General features: G+C 44.1%; 1 protein-coding gene across 5 annotated transcripts in view; it reads left to right on the top strand.

The window, feature by feature from the left end:
* Window positions 1–5,509: 5,509 nt before the first annotated feature.
* The window catches only part of LOC308271619 (neuroendocrine protein 7B2), a gene marked incomplete at both ends in the record, with an annotated part of 58,384 nt that continues 37,383 nt past the window's right edge, over window positions 5,510–26,510 (top strand). For all 5 annotated transcript variants that reach the window (XM_080708066.1, XM_080708067.1, XM_080708069.1 and 2 more), the window contains one exon: window positions 5,510–5,735. In XM_080708066.1, the coding sequence (XP_080564192.1) occupies window positions 5,510–5,735 (226 nt within the window). The remainder of the gene's footprint in view (window positions 5,736–26,510) is intronic.

Genomic DNA, 26,510 nt, shown 5'->3' on the forward strand with positions numbered 1-26,510 from the left:
GTCTCTGGGTTTAATCTTCGTACTACAAAAAGAAACATCTGAAATACTCCAAAACACTTCTGGGGGTATTAGGGATTAAACCAAGGGTTTTGTGTGTGCTGAGAACGCACTCTACCACACACCAGTCTTACATTTTTCTTTTCATAACCGAAACTTTGAAACTTTGGTGTTTAAAAACACTAAAGATTTTGAAGCATTTTACATTTTGGATGTTTTAGATTAAGAATGAATATATATATATAGAGATAGATAGATAGATAGATAGATAATTTTGTGATACTGGGGATGGAACCCAGGGACATTACCTCTGAGCTACATCCCCAGCCCTATTTTTTAGTGTTCTTATTTTTGAAACAGGGTCTCACTGAGTTGGAAAGGGTGTTGCTAAGTAGCTGAGGCTGTCAGTGAACTGCAATCCTCTGGTTTCAGCCTAATGCTGGGATTATAAGTGTGCACCACCATTGCCTGGCTTCCATTTATGTTTCTAATAATAGAAATATTAACATTGTAGTGTATGTTAACTGGTTCGAAGCAATTTTTTTCCCCTTGATACTAGGATTCATCCAAAGGGCATTCTAACTCTGAGCCCCCCACCCCCCATACTGGGCATGGAATCCAGGGGCATTCTATCTCTGAGCTACACCCTCAGCCTTATTTCTTATTTTTTTTTAATGATTATTCTGTATTTTAAAACAGTCTCACTGAGTTGCAAAGGACCTCACTAAGTATTAGCTGAGGCTGTCTGCGAACCGCGATCCTCTTGTCTCAACCTTCAAAATGCCATTTTTTATTTTGAAACAAGGTCTCACTAAATTGCTGAAGTTAGCTTCAAACCTGCAATCCTGTCTCAGTTTCCCAAGTTGGGATTACAGGCATGTGCCACCACGCCCGGCTTCAAAGCAAGTTTCTTGACTTGACTTGGATTTTTACAATTTATGTTGAGCTGGGTGTGGCAGCACAAGTTTGTAATCCCAGCATTTGGGAGGCTGAGACAGGAGGATCCTGGTTTGTGGATAGCCTCGACTACTTAGGCCCTCCACAGCTTAGACTCTGTTTCAAAATAAAGAATAAAAACTTGGGCTGGGGGGTGTAACTTGGAGGTAGAATGCCTCTGGGTTCCATCCCCAGTGCCACAAGAAAAAAAAATGTTGATGTCATGAGATAAATTGTTGAATTGGAACACTGATGCAGTAGGACATAGGATGTTAACTGTATAAAACACCTGAGTTACTGGCTTTTCTGAAAGATGGATCAATAAAAGATTTGTGTGTGTGTGTGTGTGTGTGTGTGTGTGTGTGTGTGTGTGTGTGGTACTGGGGATGGAGCCCAGGGGCTTTCTACCTCCAGGCTATACCCCAGACCTATTTTATATTTTATTTGGAAACAGAATCTCACTAAGTTGCTGAGAGCCTCACTCAGGTGAGGCTGGCTTCAAACTTGTGCAAACCTCCTGTCTCAGCCTCCCAAGTACCAGGATTACAAGTGTGCACCACCACGCCTGGCTAAAGATGTTCATTTTAATACCTACCCGCATATCACAAACATTTGTGTTAGCTGAAAGTTGCAGTGCAGAGTATAGGAACATGGCAGTGAATGCCTTAGAGGCAGTAATTGAAAAGCTTGAAAAGAATGCTGAGTTTTAGACTTGATTCAGTCTTCTTGTTTTCATTACTTATTATACAAACTAGTGATAACCTAGCGGGCTATTTGCTTAAAGTTCCTGCACATGTGCAATGACTACAATTCATAAGTAAATAAGTTGCTAATTTAGTTATGAGCAATGAACAATACAACTTAATACATAGAACTTAAAAAATAGGGCTGAGAGTGTTAGCTCAGAAGTAGAATGTCCAAGCACTAGGTTGCTTGGCAACATTCATTTCATAATCACCAGGAACCTGAAAGGATTGTGATAAGTCCAAGATATATATGTTATTTATTTATTTATTTATTTATTTATTTATTTATTTTTATTATGACACTAGGGGTGCAACCCAGGGGCTTTTCTACCTCTGGGCTATACTCCCAGACCTATTTTATACTTTATTTGGAAACAGTCTCACTAAGTTGCTGAGAGCCTCACTAAGTAGCTGAGGCTGGCTTCGAACCTGTGTGATCCTCCTGTCTCAGCCTCCCAAGCACTGGGATTACAAGCGCCATCACATCTGGCTTGATGTTTTATTTTTATAATGCCAGGTTTTAGCCACGCACAGTATTCAGAGGGCTGAGATGGAAGGGTAAATTGAGCCCAAGAGGCCTGCCTGGGCAATAACAAGTTCCCATCTCTAAAATGAATAAAATTGCTGGGTGTGGTGGCGCACGCTTTTAATCCTCGCCCTTGGGAGGCTGAGACAGGAGGATCATACAGGTTCGAAGCCAGCCTCAGCTGGCATAAGAGACCCTGTTTCCAAATAAAAATATAAAATAGGTCTGAGAGTGTAGCCCAGAGGTAGCATGCCCCTGGGTTCCATCCCCAGTACCACTAAAATAAAATAAAATGAATAAAATTTAAAAATCAAATTTTGCATGATATATATATATTTTTTTCAGTCAAATTTATAGCCCCAAACAGCAAATTATAATGAATATCCTTTGGTAAGAAAGAAAACAAGAAAGAAATATTGAAATGTTATCTCTAAGTGATCAAAAGTTTGATATCAGACAAATGAATCTGTTATGTGAGATTATCATTGTTAATTTTGGATAAATTGCTATAATATTAAAAATTAATAAAACAAGTTTCAGCAAAAAAAGAGAGCTGGGGATGCATTTCAGTGGTAGAGCACTTATGCGTTCAGTCTCCAGAACCAAAATATAAAATAATCAAATGGCAAAATAAATAAAAATAAAAGACTAAGAAATAGGGCTGGGTTGTAGCTCAGAGGTAGAACACCCCTGGGCTCCATCCCCAATACCACACACACACAAAAGCAATTTAAAAAAACTGCTCTAAGAGGAAAATTCCCTAATATTCCCTAATGTACATGACGTACATTCATATACAAATCAAAGCCAATCACTAAGCCAAACATGAGAAGGAGGGGGGGGAGGGAATGGGATGGGAATTGGGGAAGGGCTAAATGACACGATGTGTGCATGTATGCCTCTACCATCTTGTACCCCATTTAAAATGTATGACTACAGTGCACCAATAAAAATTAAAAAGAATAAAATTTAAAAAGCAAAGAATAAAAAATAGGGCAGAAGGTGTAGTTCGGAGGTCAAATGCCCCTGGGTTCCATCCCCAAATCCGAAAAAAAAAAAAAAAAATCCCAGAAGGCATTGGGAAAGGCCAAGTATCTCCGGAATGAATTATTCTAGCCCCTATTTGTTGCTTAGAAGCACTATAGATGAGTTGGGCGTAGTGGGGCAGGTTTGTAATCCCAGTGCTGAGGAGGCTGAGACAGGATAGCGGGTTCAAGAAAGCCAGGCTTGGTTGTGTACACTTGTGGGGAGGCTGAGACAGGACTGCAGGTTCACGGCCAGCCTCAGCTGCTTAGTGATGCCCTCTGCTCCTTAGTGAGATCCTTCTTCAAAATAAGGAATAAAAAACAGGGCTGGGGGTGTAACTCGTGGGTAGAATGCCCCTGGGTTATACACACACACACACACACACACACACACACACACACACACACACACACAGAATGCGCTTTGGTTCGACCCCAATACCAAAACAAAATAAAAGCCTGAGCTGTTGTGATCAGAAGATGATTAAATTTAAGGCGTGCATGGCAATCACGCACACTGTTTAGAAGGGCGGGGTGAGCAGGGTGTGGTGGCGCACACTTGTAATCCCAGCGCTTGGGAGATCCGCACAGGTTCGAAGCCAGCCACAGCTACTGAGTGAAGCTCTCAGCAACTTAGTGAGACCCTGTTTCCAAATAAAATATAAAATAGGTCTGGGAGCATGGCCCGGATGTAGAAAGCCTCTGGGTTCCACTCCCAGTACCACCAAAAAAAAAAAAAAAAAAAAGGGAGGGGTGACCATGTATGTAGCGGTATCTGGGTCAGAGGGGTGCTCTGCTAGCACCTGCCGGGGGCGGGGCTCGGGCGGGCTGGGGGCGGGGCTGGGGGCGGGGCTCGAGCGTGCCGCCGCCGCAGCGCTCCAGCCCGACTGCTCTGAGCTCCAAGGCCCTGAGCTCCGGCTGCCTGGTGAGTACCGCGGATGCGGCCTCCGCCCTGCCCACACCGAGAGCCCGAGGGTGCCCTGCCAACCCCGTGAGCTTGAGGCGGCTCAGACAAAGGATGCTTTGGCTCTAGATAAGGAGAAAGGAGTCCCGAGGGAGGAGACTGGGCAGATCAACAAATCAGAACGGATGAGGAAAAGATGGAGACGGAGGAGGGGCAGGCTGTGTTGTTGCAACGAAGAGCTGTTCTCAGCTCCTTACACAAGGGTTTCTATCTAGGGTGGCTAGGAAGAGCCTTCTCTTCACAGAAAAAGATTTTGGATGGTATTAATATTTCAGGAAAGAAAATGCATGCTCAGATCCACTGTCCCCCCAGTAGAATGTTTGAAAGAAGGTTTGCCTGCCGCCTCCATCCTAAACATGGTGAGCAGCTGCAGGGGAGGCTACAGGAATATGTAGCCTCGTTCTCAGGCATATCCACCGACACCAACGCGTGCAGGGCGGGTTGAGTCCCGTGGCGTTTCCCCTCCATCACCTGGTCTGTCTCTCCTCATTAAGGCTTCCCAAACTCTCAGCTCCACAGTTGAGGGGGCAATATGACAAACATCGTCATAGCAATATAGGGGGCGCCCTCTGTGCCTGGCACGAATCTAAGCCCTTATCCTCAGGACAACCCTTTAAGGAAGATGTTTTTACTCTTCCTTTTTGTAAAAGAGGAAGCTGAAGTACTTGCCTGAGATGACCTGGGCCCGTGGCTGAGCGAGTAGACCTCACATTCCTACCAGGTCACAGGACGGGGTCTGCGCCCTGTGGCTTTCAGTCGTCCAGGATCGCCAGTCTGTTCGTTGTTTGCTCCGTTTATGCGCTCTCACCACCACACCTATACTTTCTGCGCTTCTTTACTACTGTATCTTTCTAGCTTCTTCCTGTTACTCTTTTTCTTCTCGGAGACTGGGAAAACTCAAGATGTCACCCTCTCTTTCTCACATCTGAAGGAAGTTTCTGCTAGTTTCAGCAAGCCAGGGAGAGAGTGTAGCGTTAGGACTGAAGCAAAACTTTTCTAGGAGCTGAAGGAGCGCTAAAGGATATGGGCCATCCCAGCCTAGCTGTTTCAAGAATGCCACTTCAGAGGGAAGCGCAAACCTCGGATTGTTTTGTCTTTTAACACCCCCGCCCCCTGTGATGTCCTTTGTGGGTGGACCTCACCTGTGTGGTGTGGACCTCACCTGTGCAGACTGTTTTGTCTTTTAACACCCCCTCCCCTGTGATGTCCTTTGTGGGTGGACCTCACCTGTGCCAGCGTGTGATTACATCACCACAGTTGGGTTATCGTATTTGCCAGTTGTGTCCAATATGGTCTTTTTCTCTGCAGGTTAAAAATGGTGTCTGGGATGACCTCATCCGTTCTCTCTGGCTTACTCTTCTGGCTGGCATTTGGATGCACTCCAGCATTTGCTTATAGTCCCCGCACCCCTGACCGGGTCCCAGAAACAGATATCCAAAGGCTGCTCCACGGCGTCATGGAGCAGCTGGGCATCGCCAGGCCCCGGGTGGAGTATCCAGCTCACCAGGCCATGAACCTTGTGGGCCCACAGAGCATCGAGGGTATGTACTGCGTTCTGATGCTGTGAATTGCCACACACTTTAAATAAGTAGGATGGTTTTGAGACTCTGTTTTTCCTTTTTTCTTATTCTATATAGTGTGAGCATATACACATACCTCCATATACCTGCGTGAGAATATAATTGGGTGTGAATTGGGACAATGTTTTTCATTCACAGCCGTGGCCCCAGCTCCTGGTGCAAAGTCTGCTACTTCACAGGTGCCCGTTTAATATTTGTTGAATAATGAAGGAGCATGTTAGTAAAGAAAGAAAGATTAGAGCTCAGACTTCATGTTTTCCCCTATGGCTGATCGTTGGGACATTGTGTCACCAGATACCATTGGGTCTCTTGGTGCAGCACTGCCAATGTTCATAATAGGTCCTCAAACGGGGACATACAGGATCTGATTTGGTTCTTAGGATCACTCCAGTACACCCAAGAGGAGTCCAGAGAGGTCCTGATATTAGTTTATGTCAAAAGCTTTTTTGTGTGTGCGTGTGGTAGTGGGATGGAACCCAGGGGCATTCTACCTTTGAGCTATACTCCCAGCTCCATTTTTTATTCTTTATTTTGAAATAGGGTCTCACTAAGTTGCGGAGGGCCTCACTAAGTAGCTAAAACTGGCTGAGAACCTGTGATTCTTCTGTCTCAGCTTCCCAAGTACTGGGATTACAGCGTGTGCCACCATGCCCGGCTCAAAAACTTTTAATATGCTTTAAGATATAACAAATTTTTCAAATAAGTTAAGAATAATTTGTTTTAGGGTGGCAAGGTCATTCCTCTCCCCTGAATTTTTCTAAGTTCCTAAGTTTCTGGCTATGTGGTTATAAAATTTTATTAGAAAGCTGTATTTCATTTGGTTGTAATTTAAGGATTTCTTTTAAATATAAAGAGAATCTTATCCATAGAAGTGGATCCTAATGAAAATGTGAATTCTTTCTCTGAGTTTTTTCAAAATACACACCAAGCAAATACTACTCCTAATGGGCTGAGTATATACATAACTTTACTTGAGTCTGTGATTTCCTAAAAATAGTCTTCTCCAGGGATCTGTGAATGTCATGAATGCCCACAGTTTTAAGCCATTGAGTAAAATTAGCTCTGTGAGACTGTTGTGTATCTAGGTTGAGTGTGTGTGTGTGTGTGTGTGTGTGTGTGTGTGTGTGTGTGTATGGTACTGGGGATTGAGCCCAGGGCCATTTTACCTCTGAGCTATACCTCCAAGCCCTATTTTTTTTTTTTTTTGGTGGTACTGGGGTTCCTGGAAGCCCTTCTACCTCTGGGATACACTCCCATGGGCTACACTCCCAGACCTATTTTTTATACTTTTTACTTGGAAACAGGGTCTCTTAAGCCAGAGAAAGCTGGCTTCGAACCTGCGCGATCCTCCTGTCTCAGCCTCCCAAGTGCGGGGATTACAAGCGTGCGCCACCACGCCCGGCTCCAAGCCCTATTTTAATTTTGCAACAGCATCTTGCTAAGTTGATGAGCATCTCATTACTTGTTGAGGCTGGCCTTGAACCTGCTATCCTTCTGTCTCAGCCTCCCAAGTATTAGGATTATAGGCATGTGCCACCACGCCTGGCTTAGGTTGACATTTGATTTCAGAAGTGAACCAATAAGTAATTTGAATGAGCATGCATGCAAACCTAGAGGACTCGTATCAGGAAAAACCAAACAGGACTTCTTGCCATCCCTTTTAGAGAGAATATAAACCTCTCTGAGTCCTGGACACCTGCTGCTTTCAAGCACACCTACCCCTTTCAGATTGGCTTTTGGAGATTGTAAATATCTGCAGGAAGTACTTGGCTAGTTACACAGCTGTTGTCATGGAGACAGCCATCCAAGTTTCCATTAGTACCTGAAGCCTGATCAGCTGTGCTGGAAAAGCAGGGCACTCCCTGTGCACTAGAGCCTGTGTTTAAACAGCCCAGCGTTATGCACTCAGAATCCACCAACATAGTACCCACTACTTGCCAGGTACTATGCAGTGGGCTAGGGCAGCATTGCCCTAAAAGAGGCGCAGTCAGGTGGGGAAAAAGAAAGTGTTAGGAACCTCATCACAACACATCCTGGCAGATGATTTGGTAGATGTACAGGCAAGCCCTGCTGAGGGAGTGGAGTAGGAGTGGAGCAGCTGGCTTTAAGAAAAGGTTTCTTTTAAGAGGAAACATATGATCTGGGGTTTGAAATGTGCATAGGAGATCCTCAAACACAGTGAAGAAGCATAGAGGTATGAAAGCTTAAGTTCAGGCAATTTGGAATTCAAGCTGTTTGATTATTACCCTTGGGGTAGCGTGCTATTACGGCAGTCTCAAGTATCCCCATCAGAGTCTCCATGAGGGGTGACACTTATTTGGCACTGGGTCTCTGTTACCATAGGTAGCAGCTTGACACTACAAATTACAGTGTAATATAATTGTGGGAGGAGCTACCCCATTGTTTTTATTATATAGCAAGGAAGTGATATCTCATTATGTCTACAGGTGCCCCACCACACCTGGCTCGGAATTTAATTAGGAGGCTGTTGTAGTGATCCAGGGGAGAGATGGAATAGCATGATAGCTGCTATAGTTTGGATCTGGTTGTCTCCAAAGGCTCATGTGTTGAAGGCTTGGTCTCCATGTGATGGTACTATCTGACAATGAGGAAACTTTAAGAAGTGTGGCCTCATTGGAGAAAGTAGTTCGCTGTTGACCATTGTGCCCTGATTCACCACAGGCCTAGAAACAAGGGAGCCAGCTGACCACAGACCTCTGAGGTCATGAGCCAAAATAAATCTTTTCTCTTTTTCTGTTTTTCTCAGGTATTTTGTCACAGTGGCTAAAAACTAATAGCTATAAGCTATAGACAGGATAAAAATGTTGTTAGATTATGCTTGTGTGTGTACATGTACTTTGTGGGCAGGGGTACAGGGATACTGGGGATTTAACCCAGGGGCATTCTCTGAGCTATACCCCCAGCCCTATTTAATTTTTATTTTGAACAGGATTTTGCTAGATTGATGAGAGTCTCACTGCTTGCTGAGGCTGTCCCTGAACCTGCAATCCTCCTGTCTCAGCCTCCCAAGTACTGGGCTTACAGGTGTGCATCACCACACCTGTCTCTACAGATACATTTTGAAGTTAGTGCCAATAGGATTTGGCTGGTAGGTTCAAGGTAGGAGCTGAAAGAAAGAAGAGTGAAGGGTAACACCAAGACATTTGGCCCAGGGACCCAGAACAGGAGCAGTTTTCTGTAAGAGAAGCAAAGGTTCAACGAAGGATCAGTTCAGTTATGCCCATGATCACTGTGAGATGCTTTTTAGACTGCAGTAAGGTCAACAACCTCCATCCTGAAGCTACCCACATTCTCTGCCTCGCCCCACTGACCCTCTTAGTAGCACTCAGCACACGTGACCACTCCCTTCTTAAAACCCCTGTCTTTTTAGTTTTCCTGCCAAGGTGTCGAGCTATGCTTGGTTTGCACACTTTCGGCTTTGCCCGTCCCCTTTCTCCTTTACAGTCAGTCCTCTGGGCCCTCGGGTTCCGCATCTATGGATGAAACTCGCACATTGAAAATGCGCAGAGTCGAAATTATGTCCATGCTGAACACACACAGGCTTTTTGTCTTGTCATTATCCCATAAGTAATACAGTGTGAAAAGTATTTACAGAGAATTTACAAATGTATTAGGTATCGTAAGTAACCTAGAAATGATTCAAAATGCACAGAAGGATATATATAGTTTATATGCAAATAATACACCATTTTATATATAGAACTTGGCGTCAGGTTTTGGCATCTTTGAGGGAGGAGTGTCCTAGAACCATTGATAGAGGGGCTGACTATAACTTCTTAATTTCTTTGACAGGTTTCTCCCACTCTTGTATTACAGCCTTAAATGTCACGTTCTCGAGGGCTACTTGCTGGAAAAACTTTCTCCTCCTAATTTTCTGTCCACATGACCCCTTTTGTTCTCTTTATCGCAAATCTTTTTAATGATGGCTCCAATATTTGCATTTTTAGCCCTGCTTCTTTTTTATGTATTCAGAGGCTTTTTGGAACCATTGAATTACCAGCTCTTCATCCTGATTTCTCTACCTTCCTCAACCTGTTTATACCATTCTTTTCTGTCTAAATGAATAGTGCCACTGCTTAGCCATGCATGTAAGTTAAAAACTTAAGGTAATCATTGATTTTCTCTATTACATGCCATGTCCAAATGATAAGCAGTTTATTTCATTTCTGTCTCCAAACTACATCTGTAATTTGCCTGTTCTCTTCTCTCTAGCTCTAGTCCATACTCCTTGACCTAGGATACTATTGTACTTAGCATGGATTTCCAAAATTGCCTTCTAATTGGTCTTCCTGTTTCGATTACTGGGGTCCCTTTCTACTGAAAAGGCAGAGGTGGACTTTAAAATTTCAAGTCAGCCAGGCATGATGGCACATGCTTGTAATCCTAGTATTGGAGAGGCTGAGACAGGAGGCCAGCCTCAGCAACTTAGTGAGGCTCTCAGAAACTTACTGAGACCCTGTTTCCAAATAAAAGATAAAATAGTGCTGAGGTGTATCCTACAGGTAGAAGACCCCTGGGTCGCATCTCTCAGTACTGCACACACACAAAAACTTCAAGTCAGATCATTGCTGTCCCATGATTAACATTTTAGCAGTGGATTCCCATTGAGCTCTGAATAAAAACAATCCTCATGCCAGCACTTACCAGGGCCCATGTCTGCTGTGCTTCCTGCCCCTTACTCTGTCCTCCTACCCTGCCTCACACTGTCCCTCAGTCACACCTGTGTCTCCCACCTCAAGGCTTTCACACAGGCTGCCCTTCCCACTGGATTAGCTGTATCTTCTTGTTCAGGTCGCAGTTCCAAAATCGCCCACCTAGAGAGGGCTGCCTTGCTGCTTTGCCTGCTAGGGTGTGCTGGGAATTAGACTCAAGGGTGGCTGTTCTATCTCTGAGCTACACCCCCAGACTTACTTTATTTTGTGTTTTGACATAGAGTCTCACTAAACTGTGGGGGACCTTCCTAAATTGGTGAGGTTGGCCTCAAACCTGTGGTCTTCTGGTCTCAGCCTTCCAAGTATTGGGATTACAGGTATGATCCACACGAGACTTTGTTTTGTTTTGTTTTAAAGCTCCATCTGGGCATGGTGGCACATGCTTGTAATTTCTGTTTCTTGGGAGGCTGAGACAGGAGGATTGCAGATTTGCGGCCAGCCTCAGCTACTTATTTAGGCCCTCTACAACTTAGTGAGACCCCATTTCAAAATAAAAATAAAAAATAGGGCTGGGGGTATAGCTCGGATGTAGAATGCCCCTGGGTTCAATCTCTGGTTGATATAAATAAACAAATATTGATATAAACAAACAAACAAATTGATATAAATAAACAAATAAATATATCACCATAGCCTTTTTTGTAATTAATTAATGTTTGTTTACTTGCTTGTAGTCAGCCTCTGCCCTGGAATGCCAGCTCCCTGAGGCTGTGTCTCTTCTGTTCATTGCTTTATGCTCAGATGCATGGTGTATCTGAGCAGTATTTGAGGAATGACTATATGATATCAAGGAAAAGTAAGTCCATCTGGCCACAATATACAAGGAAATACTATTTGACATCTGGTTCTGTCAAGACTTTTTCCTTTCATTTCAAATGAAAGGTCCTATTTCTTTTCGGGTTTCTACAAATCTACCTAGAGGTTCTTTTCCTGAGCTCAGCAAAAGTGTCCGCTTGCCTGGAGTTGATCTTGACTGTGACCCTGGGGCACCTGGTTTCTGTCCTCTTCTCCGATCCTGTCTAAAGGGAGTTCTATAAGTTTCCTGGATCTGTGTATCAACCTCTTGCTCTATGTTTGGAAAATTTTCTGCTATTACTTCCTTGAAGAGATTGTTGATCCCTTTGGTTTCACTTTCTTTTCCCTCCTCTATTCCAATTATTCTTAGGTTAGCTCTCTTAAAATGGGCCCATATTTCTTCAATTTCAGATTCCTGCTGTTGGATATTTTTTTCTAGATTAGAAACTATGTGTTCATTTTTGGAATGATCATTTCTAAGAGCGAGATTCTGTTCTCCATGTGGTCTAATCGGTTGTTTGTGCTTTGAATTGAGGCCTTTACTTCATTAATTGCATCCTTTATCTCTTTTTGGCTCTCTCTGAGTTCTTTTCGAAGCACCTCTATTATTTCTACAGTTATTTTCCTGATTTGATCTTCTAGAAATCTCTGATTTTCTGTTTTATCGGGTTCTGATGTTGTGGGGTTGTGGGCATTCATTGTTCCAGTGTTATTCCTCTTTCCCATGATTTTGGAAGTTTGTGCCTTTTCTGGGTTCTTCCCTTGGGTCACTATGACTTCACTTAAGGTGCTCTGGATCTCGAGTCTGTAGTATCTCTGACCCCACTACTCCTTTACTGGGTTGTATCACAGAGTCTCCGACCCAGGGAGTCGATAGAGGCTGCTTTAAACTATGGGGGGGGTGCCAGGTTGCACGTTCCCCTATGGTATGATATCTCTGCCACCGCCACTCCCCCACTGGGTCAAGTCCCAGGGAGTACAGTACCGGGATTTCTCCTCTGTGGCCCACAATTTGACTCACTGTTCTTGAGTTCGCAGATGTAGCTGTACTGGACTCGGTGAATTTGCTGCTGCTGCCGCTGGTGGCAATATGGCACCGCTGTTATGCCCTCGGCCATGAGGCTGGCTTATTTCTTCTTGGTTTTGAGTTCCACTCTGAGTCCCTGCAGCGTGTGCTGAGCTCAGCCACTGGGAGCTTTAGATGCTCCCTGCGCTGAAAAATCCCGCCTGGCTGTTTCGCAGTGGCTCACCTCAGCTTGCTGTAGCCGTCCGGTGAACTCGCCGCTGCCGCCGGCAGTATGGCGCTGCTGCCGCGTCTTCGGGCATGAGGCCGGTGTATCTCCTCTGTGGCTCTGAGCTCTGTTCTCAGTCCGCTTTCTCTCTGGAGCCTGGTGATTTTTTTTGTTTCTCTGGTGATGGTGTTTTCTGGCTATGAAAGGCGCTGATTTTGTGGTAATGGAGATTGGTTGTTAGCGGGGCTCTTAAACCCCGCTTTTCTCGGTCGCCATCTTCTAGAAATACATTTTGAATGATTCCTGTAGTCAGCCTCCTGCTAGCTCTAAGTGGCCTCTGAGGAAGAAACATTAGCCTAAAACAAGCAGAGAGGATTGGAGGTTAATTTTTGTTTTTCCATGGGAACCTCAAATACAGTTTGGTAAGGAGCATCTTTTTTGTTTTTTAGTACTGGGGATTGAACCCAGGGCATTCTACTTCTGAACTATACCCAAGCCCTATTTTTTTTTTTTTTTTTTTGGTGGTTCTAGGGATGGAACCCAGGGGCATTTGACCTCTGAGCTACACGCCCTGTCCTAATTTTTATTCTTTTATTTTGAAATCGGGTCTCACTAAGTTGCAGAGGGCCTCACTAAGTAGCTGAGGCTGTCTGTGAACCGTGATTTTCCAGTCTCAGCCTCCTGAATGCTGGGATTATAAGCATGGGCCACCATGCCCAGCCCAATTTTTTTATTTTATTTTATTTTTGGTGGTACTGGGGTTCCTGGAAACCCTTCTACCTCTGGGCTACACTCCCAGACCTATTTTTTAATATTTTTATTTGGAAACAGGGTCTCTTAAGCCAGCGAGGCTGACTTTGAACCTGTGTGATCCTTCTGCCTCCGCCTCTCAAGCACGGGGATAACAAGAATGCACCACCATGCCCGACAATTTTTTTTTTTTTTAAATTTTGAAACAGGGTCTCACTAATTGTGGAGGCTGGCCAGAACCTGAAATCCTCCTGTATCAGCTTCCCAAGTACTGGGAATATAAACCTGAACCACTATACCCAGCCAAGAGCATTGTTTATTTATTTATTTTTATTTATTTTTGTGGTACTAGGGATGGAACCCAGGGTCATTCTACCTCCGACCTATACCCCCAGCCCTAGTTTTTATTCTTTATTTTGAAACAGGGTCTCACTGAGTTGCCAAGGGCCTCATGATGTAGCTGAGGCTGTATGCAAACCACCATCCTCCTGTCTCAGCCTCCCAAAAGCTTAGATTACAAGTTGTGCCACCACGCCCAGCTAAGAGCATCTTTAAAATATATAAATTCTCGGCCCAATGCAAAACAAAACACAAAGTAAAGGTCATTAAACAGTGACCTACTTGGTGTTAAATAAAGCCACATGAGCTTTGAGGTCAAGGACAGCTGAGTTTGAGTGTGTCTGTACTCTTCCTTAGCTGAGTGTGATCTTGGCAGTTTCTCTGATCTTGGTAGTTAGTTTCTTCTTGGTTTTCTCATGTATACAATGAGGTGTCCAGTCCATTCTCCACACGGCGGGAGTGGTTGGTACCCTAGTTTCGGGCTTGCCTGTCCTGTGGATTATCAACCACATGGTCTAAAGCGTGTGGTTTCCTTTAGTCTGACTTTGACAACTCATCCAGTTAGTGGCACAGATTAGGTATGCTTCAGTGCATCCTGTATTTCAGTGGTGCCTGCCTTCCCTAAGCACAAGACTGCTCCTTGATCCTCATGATATGGCTAAATAGCTACTATTGGTATTTTCCCCCCAGAAATAAGTGAACCTATTTGCTAAGAGACTTACTCAGAATACTATTTGCTATGGGATAGGGATTCTTGGGAGGCAAAAGTGGTCCTGACAGCAGGCACTAATGTTGGACGTGGATGACTAGAACCAGAAAAAGTGCTTTAGTTTTCTGAATATTCACAGCCTCAGGTTAAACAAAAATGATGTTCTATATGTCAGCTCTTTTTTTTTTTTTTTTGGTGGTACTGGGGTTCCTGGAAGCCCTTCTACCTCCAGGATACACTCCCACGGGCTACACTCCCAGACCTATTTTTTTTTTTTACCTTTTTATGTGGAAAGAGGGTCTCTTAAGCCAGCAAGGCTGGCTCCGAACCAGCGCGATCCTCCTGTCTCTGCCTCCCAAGCGGGGGGATTACAAGCGTGCGCCACCATGCCCGGCCTATATGTCAGCTCTTCATCTTCCTTATATCCTATGCCACCAAACATCTAGCATGGTGACGACACCAGAATTTGAACCATTAAGATAGGAACTTATAAATACTAACATTTGATAGTTCCAAATAATTTTAAGACCAACTTAAAATCACCCAAATTGTTTTTTATAACATTGAGTTTTGGGCCTTCAATATTTAAAATGTCAAGATGAAGAGAGCCAAGATAATTTTCCTAATAAGTATCAGGTGGAGAGATCCTTTGTAAGGCATCATCCTTGAGCAGGCAGGTAGGTCCTAGGGAGCCTCCATCCCGCAACCTTTGGCTTCAAGAAGGAGCTGCAGTTACTTCCTTGAAGAGATTGTTGATCCCTTTGGTATCACTTTCTTTTCCCTCCTCTATTCCAATTATTCTTAGGTTAGCTCTCTTAAGATGGGCCCATATTTCTTCAATGTCAGATTCCTGCTGTTGGATATCTTTTTCTAGATTAGAAACTATGCATTCATTTTTGGATTGCTCATCTTCTAAGAGCGAGATTCTGTTCTCCATGTGGTCTAATCGGTTGTTTGTGCTTTGAATTGAGGCCTTTACTTCATTAATTGCATCCTTTATCTCTTTTTGGCTCTCTCTGAGTTCTTTTCGAAGCACCTCTATTATTTCTACAGTTATTTTCCTGATTTGATCTTCTAGAAATCTCTGATGTTCTGTTTTATCGGGTTCTGATGTTGTGGTGTTGTGGGCATTCATTGCTCCAGTGTTATTCCTCTTTCCCATGATTTCGGAAGTTTGTGCCTTCTCTGGGTTCTTCCCTGGGTCACTACGGCTTCATTTAAGGTGCTCTGGATCTCGAGTCTGTATTATCTCAGACCCTACTACTCCTTTACTGGGTTGTATCACAGAGTCTCCGACCCAGGGAGTCGATAGAGGCTGCTTTAAACTATGGGGGGTGCCAGGTTGCACGCTCTCCTATGGTGTGATATCTCTGCCACCACCACTCCCTCACTGGGTCAAGTCCCAGGAGGCACAATACTGGGATTTCTCCTCTGTGGCCCGCAATTTGACTCACTGTTCTTGAGTACGTAGATGTAGCTGTACTGGACTCGGTGAATTCACTGCTGCTGACGCCGCCGGTGGCAATATGGCGCCTCTGCCACGCCCTCGAGCAAGAGGTTGATACACAGATCCAGGAAACTTATAGAACTCCCTTTAGACAGGATCGGAGAAGAGGATCCCCACGCCATATAATTGTCAAAATGACCAATGTGGAAGCCAAGCAGAGAATCTTAAAGGCAACAAAAACAAAGGGCCAAGTGACATTCAGAGGCAAACCAATTAGAATCACTCCAGACTTCCCAAACCAAGTCATGAGAGCCAGAAGGGCTTGGAGTAACATATTCCAAACTCTGAAAGAAAACAACTTCCAGCCAAAAATTTCCTATCCAGCAAAACTTTCTATCAAATTAGATGGAGAAATAAGAAGCTTCCATGACAAACAGAAACTGAAGGAATTTATGTCTTCAAAACCAGCGCTAGAGAAAATACTCAAAAAGATTAACTACAAAGAAAAAATAGGTAACACTCACCAGAACCAGAGAAACAAGATTTTCCATCCAACAGACAACTAAGATTGGTTATCTGTGGAGATTCATTATTTATGTTAGTCTTTTACCTATCTCTAAATTGTATTGTTTGCCTTTATTGTTGTTAATTTTTAGGATTTCTAGTTGGAATATTAATATACCTTCAGATATAGCATTTGGAAATACTTTATCCAATTCTATTAGTAACTGTTAACTCTGTTTACATTGTCTTTGGATATACAATATTTTCTTTTATTTTTTAGGGAGTTTATATATTCTTCTGTTGCCTGTGCCATTGAAATCATATCCAAGAAATCACTGCCAATTTCAATGTTGTGAGGTTTTATGACCCAGATTTTCTCCTAAAAGTTTATAGTCTTAAGATTTATATTTAGGTCTTTTATCTAGTTTGAGTTAATACTTGTATGTGGGATTAGGTAAGGGTCCAATTTTATTCTTTTCCATGTAATTATTATTTTTCAACAATATTTAGTTAAAAGATTATTATTTCCACCACCAAATCTTCGTGGAAACCTTGTCAAAAATAACTTGACAATATAGGGAAGAAGTTAGCTCTAGGCTTGTATTTAACTCCAATGGTCTATATATCTGCCCTTAGAACAGTACTACACTGTTTCAATTATTGTAGCTTTATATGGTTTGAAATCAGAAAATATACATCTTCTAGCTTTGTTTTTGCTTCGAGATTGTTTTGGGTATCTAGAGTCCATATTCCATATCAGGATAGATTTTTTTCTGAAAAATAAATATATGATAGTTTCACCTAAAAAAAAGAAAAAAATATTCTCTGGTAAGAAAGAAAGCAAAAAGAAATATTGAAATGTTATCTTTAAGACATCAAAAGCTTGGTATCAGACAAATGAAACTGTTATGTGAGATTATCATTTTTAATTTTGGATAAATTGCTATAATACTAGATGTCAACCACTAAGCCAAGCATGGGAGGGAGGGATGGGGAGAGAATGGGGTGGGGATCGGGTGGGGGCTGACTGGGCGATGTGTGCATGTATATCTACAAAAGTTTGTATCCCACTATGATGTATGAATACAGTGCACCAATAAAATTAAATTAAAAAAAAAAAAAAAAAAAAAAAAAAAAAAGAAGGAGCTGCAGTACCTCGACTCCACCACACGGTGGCAACAGTTGCTTCCCAGTCAGAGGTTGGAAGACTGCGGAACAAAGAACAGCGCAGAGGCCTCACCTGCGTTCTGACTAGTCTCTCCGCAGTTGGAGAAAGGAATCGGGCTGACTCTTGACTCAGACGCCTTGATTAAAATCTGTTTCTAGATTTCCTATCCTGGGAGAATCAATGAGAACATCGGGTTTGCAGGCTGTCTTTGAGTAAAACTGGGGCCTCTAGTTTGACCAAAGTCCTACATTTTGGAGTTAGCATGAGTCCACGATGAATTTAAATCCTTAAAAAAGTCCCTGGATTGGTGCGTGGTGGTGCATACTTGTAATCCCGGCATTTGGGAGGTTGAGACAGGAGGACCGCTCTTCAGGGACAGCAGTGAGGCCCTTTGCAACTCAGTGAGACCCTGTTTCAAAATAAAGAATAAGCCGGGCGTGGTGGCACACGCTTGTAATACCCGCGCTTGGGAGGCAGAGACAGAAGGATCGCGCAGGTTCGAAGTCAGCCGTGCTGGCTTAAGAGACCCTATTTCCAAATTTTAAAAAAAGTATAAAATAGGTCTGGGAGTGTAGCCCGGAGGTAGAAGGGCTTCCAGGAACCCCAGTACCACCAAAAAAAAAAAAAAAAAAAAAAAAAAAAAGAATAAAAAATAGGGCTGGGGGTGTAGCTTGGAGGTAGAATGCCCCTGGGTTCAATCCCCAGGACCACACACACAAAAGTCCTTGGATGATTTTCAGTTTTCTGTGTTGAGGAACTGCATGGTTAGTAATGAGAATTTTTGTTTTTCAGTACTGGGAGTGGAACCCAGGGCATTCTACCTCTGAGCTACACTCCCAACCCTATTTTTTATTCTTTATTTTGAAACCAGGTCTCACTGAGTTGCAAAGGGCCTCATAAATAGCTGAGGCTGTCCAGGAACCAGGATCCTCCTGTCTCAGCTTCCTGAATGCTGGGATTACAAGTGTGCACCCCAAAGCCTGGCCATTTTTATTTGTTTAAAGTACTCCAAGAGCCGGGCATGGTGGCACATGCTTGTAATCCCAGCATTCGGTAGGCTGAGACAGGCAGATCATGGTTCCAAGACAGCCTCAGCTACTACTTAGTGAGGTCCTTTGCAACTCAATGAGACCCTGTTTTAACATAAAGAATAAAAAATAGGGCTGGGGGTGTAGCTTGGAGGTAGAATGCACTGGGTTCAATCCCTAGTACCACAAAAATAAATAAATAAATAAATAAATAAATAAATAAATAAATAAATAAATAAATGTGCTCCGGGGTATCCTGTAGGATACCCTGTACAAGGGCGGCGGGGGTGTGTGTGTGCCTAGATGTGTGTCACACAGGAGAGATGTCCTGGTGAAGGGTGAGCCTTTTAGTAATTCCATGTTGGTATATCTGAAGCATTTTAATAGTAATACCCCCAAATTCACTGGCTTTTCTCACACTTGTCACTTGGGATCTCAGCCCCTTTCAAAGTGCCCTGAGCATTTCTGGTGATTGTAGGGCGTATTCCATGTATGATCTTGGGCATATAATAGATTGGCGTGCTACCAAGGAACCAGTTCGTTTTCTCCACGTCCTCCCCTCGTACCTTCAGCTGGGTGCCATGCTGTTCTCCATCTATCCCTATCTCCCCCGACAGCTGGGCGGCACCGGTGAGCTCAGTGGTGTTCTAGTATAAGGAGTGCTGAGTTGGGAGGGTAGAGAGGGACCCCTTGGTACATACTGCAGTCCAAATGTCTGTGTTCCCTTAGATTCATATGCTTAGACCTATTCCCAGTGAAATAGTGTTAAAAGGTGGAAACTTTGGGAAGTGCTTAAAGGCCCCACCTTCCAACATCGCTACTCTGAGGACCGAACTCCCAATAGGCAAGTCTTTTGCGGGCAGACAACATCCGTACCACAGCACCCAGCCTATGCTATTTTGTTATAGCTGCCCAAATGTACCAAGAAAGTGTACCTTGATGCCCCCAAATCCTAGTTGACAAAGTGGGCCATGCACATGGAGGAAAATGAAATATAGTGGTAGCCAAATTTCATGTATTGTATGGTATTCGCAAAAAAAATACCTTCCTGCATTCTGTCTCACTTGACGGAGTTCTTATGCAGATTTAAAATATTTAAAGCTGCCCACAATCGCTTGAGCTTTCTGAGTCAGTTGGCAGGCCAGCTGTGTTAGGTTTGAATGCATCTCACCAGCCAGCTGCCTTCGATTCGGGCAGACTTGTATAAGTCCCGTGATATTTAGCTGAGAAACTAAAATGATTTGGGGAGTCGTGGTAAACCACATGCGGGTTTGGCTGGATGGCATTCAGGGACGTGAAGCTTTAGGAAGCCAGTGTTCTGACAGACTGCCCTCTTGGAACAAATTGGTGTAAATACCTTGGGTACCACAGTTCATGAAGGACGTTATTGAAGCAGGGTGGAAGGGTTTAGCAGACCGCAGCTTGGCACAGCAATTAGAACTGAGCATGCCCTTTGACCACGTGCACCGAGGGGACGCGCAGAGGCTGCTTTCTCCAGACAGCCAGGGAGCCCTGGGGCAAGAAGCTCGGGAAGCTAGTCCCGGCTCAGACCAGCAGTGCAGCACCGAGTGAATCTTCTTGGACAAAGCTTAGTTTCCTAACCCAAAAATAGAGGTCAGTTGTCTAGGCCCTCTTGCAGGGCTGATATGGAAGCCAAATTTTGGAAAAATATAAAATGTTACACAGACACACAGCATCGTTTTCATGAATTTTACTTATTTCTTCCTATTGCACTTATTTCCAGCTGTCAGGGGCTTCAGGGTAGAAAGATGGTTGTGTCTTTCCATCTTTTGTTTCTTGTTCTCTGTGTCCTTCTCCTGAGCCTGGCCTAGGAGAGCCACCTCCAAAAGTGGCATGTCAGCTTTGGAGGGAACAGTAGCCCTCAGCCTTGATAAGCGCTGCCCTCCCTCCTGGCGTTGGCCTTCGGGCTCAGAGACCTGGGGCACAGCGAGGGTGCCTGCTTTCTGAACACTCTTGAGAACAGCAGCTCTTCCTTATTCCCACCAGCTCCTTTTCACATGTTGCCCTTGTGAGCTTATAAATATTATGTTTTGCTATGAGTTAGGTGATAGTAGTAGCTTTGTTGTCAAGAAGACAACTTAATCAGATGCCAAGTCAAGAAAGAGTGAAGTGTGTCCTGTGAACATCAGAGATGGCAGTTCAAGGAAGAATATGGACGGATGGGTGATGCATCTCACTTGCAGTGGTTTGAGAGCAGGCAGCCCCCTGGCGGGCGCCTCTGACAGCTTATACCTCCCTAGACCAAACATTGCGATCAAAATGGCATCTAGTAGTTTATACCTCCCGGAACCAATCATTCTATCAAAATGTCAATTAATAGCCAGGTGTGGTAGTACCTGCCTGTAATCCCAATATTTGGGAGGTTGAGACAGGAGGATCACAAGTTTGAGGCCAGCCTCAGCAATTCAGCAAGACCCTCATCAACTTAGACCCAGTTTCAAAATAAAAAAATAACGAAAAGGGCTGGGGATGTAGCTTGGAGGTAGAATGTCCCTGGGTTCAATCTCTGTATATTGATAAGTAATATATATCACATATTATGTAAATGATATGCAAATATATAAATAATAAAACATAATTATAGAAGTAAATAATATATAGCATATATCATCTAATATACTTTCATTTCTATTTACTCAGTAATTATCAAGTGCTTACTATGTACCTGGAACTGTGGCCTTGATTTGTTTCAAAACCAAAGAACATAGATCTAATTTACTTACATAGCATTTTTGTAAAATAAGTAAGAATTAGGCAGTCTTCTTCCTGTTTTTTTTTTTTTTTTCATTTAGTATAGGCATTGCCTTTTTTTTAACCTTTTGCTGAAGGCTAAACTCTGACCAGAGCAATTGAGTCACTTTGTAGGAAATCAGGACTGGAGCAGAATTAGGCTGCTTTTCTCCTCCCTTTCCACTCCTGGCACCGTTTTCCTTTGCTGCTGCAGTCCAGAGGCATCTGGAGGTGTAAGAATGGCAGAACACAGGAGCGATCAGGACTCACAAACGCGGTTCTCACGCGGTGCCCCACTTCAGCAGACACTGAGGGTAAAGGGATGTGATACAGACAGATGGCCAGGCAACAGCACGGGGGAGAGTCAGGGCCCATCTGTCATCTCGCATCGTGACTTGTGGCCTTAGTTTAAGGAACTTGAAGACAAAGTGCAGAAAAGACACAAAAATTAAAATGTGTGTTTGCAGCACGCTAGGGTGGAAGCTGAGAGCTTAATATGTGGCTCACAGTCACCCCAGAAAGAGTTCCGGGGGACAGAGTGATGTCCCAAAGAAGATGTCACAGATCAGTCTTACTTGAGCTGGGCTTGTTAGGGAGGGACAGATAGGGTGTGGATCATGGGATTCAGAATCAGGCAGGAAGAAGTGAAAAGAAATACTTTTTAGCCAGTATGTATCTAGTGCAATTGACTATGGGGTGGGGTGGCAGGGAAGGTTGGACACATATAAGGCTGTCAACAAATAGCTCTATTTAGGAACATTTGAAGGCAGGGTCACCTGTTCTATGAGACTCAGGCCCTAAGCTCAGAGGAAAACTCCTACCTCACATAGTCTAAACTATTCCTTGCCTGCTGGGTGTCCCTTAGCATTCCTCCTCCTCCTCCTCTTCCTCCTCCTCCTCCTCCTCCTCCTCTTTCTCTTCTTCCTCCTCCTCTTTCTCTTCCTTCTCCTCTTCCTCCTCCTCCTCCTCTTTCTCTTCCTCCTCCTCCTCCTCCTCCTCCTCCTCTTTCTCTTCTTCCTCCTCCTCTTTCTCTTCCTTCTCCTCTTCCTCCTCCTCCTCCTCTTTCTCTTCCTCCTCCTCCTCTTCCTCCTTTTCTACTGTTACTGGGGCTTGAATCCAAGGGCACTCTACTACTGAGATACATCCCATCCCTTTTTATTTTGCAACAAGGTCTTAATAGGTTACCCAGGCAGGCCTCTAACTTTCCATCACCTACCTCAGCCTCCCGAGTAGCTGGGATTAAAGGTGAGTGCCACTACTCCTGGTTTTGGCACCTCCTCTTGCACATAAGAAGGCTGCCCCAAATCTGGGCACACTCTCAATGGCAACTGTGTTGTGGTAGTGGTGTTGGGTGGGAAGGTGGGTTGGATCTTTCTTCTCCTGTTGGTTAAAGACATGCATAGAGGGTACCAACTCCATTGGATCTTGAGATGGAGGTTGTAGGTGTTTCTTAAGCCCTTCAACGTGAATGGCTGTTACTCACCACCTGCCAAGCAATCTACAACACAGATCTTTCCTCTTAGAGCTGCACCTTTTCCAGGTGACTGCTTGCAGAGGGCATGGCTCTGACCTTTCACGGTACTTAGAGTGTTTTGGTAGTGGTTCAGCATACAGTGGGAAGAGAAGTTTTCCACTGGCTTAAGCCTGACAAGACAGAGGGACACTTACCAGTGGCTGAAATGACCGTGGCTACAGGCCCTTCCAGATGGAACTGATGGCACCACTGGTCATTTCACCCAGTAGCCTGTCCAAATTTTTCTTTGCATGAGACAGAACTTGTGAGCGAGGGGACATCCAGTCTAGGCTGTTGGCCTGCCCTGCCCAGGGGACCTTCCTCCTGCCATCTCTCTATAGGACAGCTCAGCAGGCCTGGGTCAGAAGCCCCGCACACGGTTTAGATAAAATGTGAGTGACTAACGTTTTCCTCCCGAGCCACAGGAATGGACAGCCCTGCCGGGAAGCCTCCCGATGTCACGACCAAGCACGCCCGCGTCCTGAATGTAACCAGTGGCAGTCTGCTCTGTCTCTTGCTTGCTTTCCTCTTCTTCTTCTTCTTTTTTTAATCCTTGAGCAGATGATGGGAGGGACCATTTGCTGAGTTTGTGCAGACTCTGAATAGTCCTTGGTCACTGAAGTGTGTAAAAATATGGCAACAGTGCAGGTGCTATTGTCTGAAAACATTTCCAAAGGAAGGAGAAAGAGCAGTCATTCTGACAGTAAATGACACATTAGACTAAAATTGGGAGGATTTTTTTCTTTGCATGCATGGTCCATGAATTGAGTTTTTGGCAGTTGACTCTCACTTAACTAGGTCTGTATCCAGGACACTGGAGTCGGGTAAGCGCCTCTGGCTCTTTTTTACGGGCAGAGTTTTGGTGCCGGGGGGTCTGGGCCACAAACAGGCACGACGCGCCCTGCTCACTCCTAGCTCACCAGCTCCTAGGCTGTGGCAGGAGTGAGTTCTCAGTACCTCTGCAGCCTGAGCCTGCAGCCCGCCTCCTCACCCAGCCCTCCTGACCCTGCTGCAGGATGCCCTGTGCCATGGCAGAGCAGGTCACCTCCCTCGACCTCCGTGTGGGCCCTGAGGGTTGTGTGTGAAGGGCTGTCAGCCTCCCTGCAGTCCAGCCAGGGGGCTGCAAGGCAGCGGCAGGAGTCCTTCTGGAGAAGCACTAACAATGCTTCTGGGTTTGGGGTTCTCTCTCTGGACCATTTCTCATGTCTTGGAGCTGATCTAAAAGTAGAGCTCATTCAGCAGAGAAGGGCAATGTCAGTGAACCAAGGGGTGGCGAGCTCAGGTCAGTTACATGTCGATTTGCTGGATAAGGAGGGGTGCAAACGTGACATGTGCCTTTTGGTCCCCTGCACCATCTCAGATGCTCTTCAGACAGCCACAGGACAGATCCCACGGAGCAGAGACCAGGTTTCCACTTAACTGCACGTAGCATTTAGACCACACACCTCCATGGCTTTATGGTTATCAGTATTGTAGCACCCAAGTTTTCTTTTTTTTTTTCCATCCTCTCTACCCAATATCAAAGCTCTAGAACCTGGGGGGAGCACATCAAAGTTTGCCAGACTTCAACATTATTTTTGAAATGGATAATCGAGATATAATGTAAAGAGTAAAAAACACTCTTTATGCTATTTGGCAAAAGGAACTACCACATTAAGTCATAGTGTTCTGGGGAAGGGAAGTAATATTTATTTTGTATCTACTAGGTGCCAGATGTTCTCTATCCCATCATTTTGTCCTCAGAAATCTTAGTGGATTACTCCATTTTGTGAGGGAGAGTTGAGGTTTCCAGGGGGCGCGACATGCCAGATTAGATGGCGAAGGAGCCTGGGTCTGGGTTCAGATGGCATGCTTGGCTGGAGAGTAGGGTTTACACCCTCAGCACTATTGACATTTGGGAGAGGTGATTCTCTGTTGAGGGGAGAGGCACCCCTGGCCTCTACCTACTAGCGGCCAGTAGACTTCTCCCAGGTGGGCAATCAAAAATGTCTCCAGATACTGTCCGTTTTCTCCCATGGGTCAAAATCACTTTCTGTTGAGAATCAGTGCTCTGGGGTTTTTATTTTATTTTTTGTCACAGCACATTCAGAAGGAAATTTAGGGGTACCTTTAAAGGTATTTTGGATTAACTGTTAAGTTTTTTATTACAAAAGTAATAAAAGCCATGTGAATTATTTGGAAAAAAGGATAGCTTATAGTCTAACCAGCTAGAGGTTCCCATGTTTGACATTTGGTTGTGTTTTCCTCAGCTTCTTTTATTATGTATATATGTGTAATTTTGTTTCTTTTAATATTTCTTCATATATCTGTAGTTTTAAATCATACTATAAATGTCTATCATATAATTATGTACTTATAAATATGTTTATACATATATGTATATATTTACAAAACAATATATATGTTACAAGAGCTTGAACCCAAGGGCATTCTGTCTCTGAGCTATTCTTTATTTTTTTTATTTATTTATTTTTAATTTTATTTATTTATTTATTTATTTTTGGTGGTACTGGGGTTCCTGGAAACCCTTCTACCTCCGGGCTACACTCCCAGCCCTATTTTTTATACTTTTTATTTGGAAACAGGGTCTCTTAAGCCAATGCGGCTGGCTTCGAACCTGCGCGATCCTCCTGTCTCTGCCTCCCAAGCTCAGGGATTACAAACGTGTGCCACCACGCCTGGCTATTTTTTTTTATTATCTTGAAACAGGATCTCACTAAGTTTCTCAGGCTGGTTTTGAACCCACAATCCTCCAGTCTTATCCTCCCAAGTAGTGAGATTATGGGCATGTACTGCCACACTCAGTTCTGTAATTTTTTTTTTTTTTTTTTTTTTTTGGTGGTACTGGGGTTCCTGGAAACCCTCCTACCTCTGGGCTACACTCCCAGACCTATTTTTATATTTTTATTTGGAAACAGGGTCTCTTAAACCAGCACGGCTGGCTTCGAACCTGCGCGATCCTCCTGTCTCTGCCTCCCAAGCGTGGGATTACAAGCATGTGCCACCATGCTCGGCTCAGTTCCGTAAACATTTTACCTGGATTTTTATACGTAGTATTATACCAAGATCCTTTCCTTTATAACAAATCAGCATAATTATTTTTAGCAGCGGCACTATGTCCTATTATATGTGAATGCCATGGTTTACTTAAGCATTTCCCAAATGTTGGACCTTTAGAGTTTTCCCAGTTCATCTCCATCATATGCATGCTTCAGTGAAGATATCTACACATAAGCTTTTATGTATACTCCTGATAAATCCTTTAGGTATGTTTTCTAGGAAAAGAAAAACTGAGTTAAGTCTTTGCATATTTTTAGGCTTCACTTCCTAGCTCTGTCAGATTGCTCTCTCTAAATGTTGAACCAGTACATTCGCCTTCTCTCACTCTGTTCCTGGGCAGCTGCTCTCACTTATTACTGAGCCAAGAGGATCACCATTCCAGGACGGCCTCAGCAACCGTGAGGCTGAGCGACCTAGCAAGACCTTGTTTCAAAACAAAAGTAAAAACTGTTGCGAATTTTTCTTGGGGTAGAATGCACCTGGGTTCAATCCCCAGTTACACACACACATGCACGCACACACACATGCACGAGCGTGCACACACACACACAGAGAAAGAGAAAGGATGGAAGGCAGGCAGGCTGGCTCATTAGGTTGGGAAGAATCTAAGTTGCTGAAGCTGATCTTGAACCTGCAATCCTCCAGTCTCAGCCTCCCAAGTACTGGGATTCCAGGTGAGTGCCACCACACCCAGCTGTTAGGGCTGC

This window comes from Muscardinus avellanarius (genome assembly GCF_963383645.1).
Source record: "Muscardinus avellanarius genome assembly, chromosome: 12".
NCBI lineage: Eukaryota > Metazoa > Chordata > Mammalia > Rodentia > Gliridae > Muscardinus > Muscardinus avellanarius.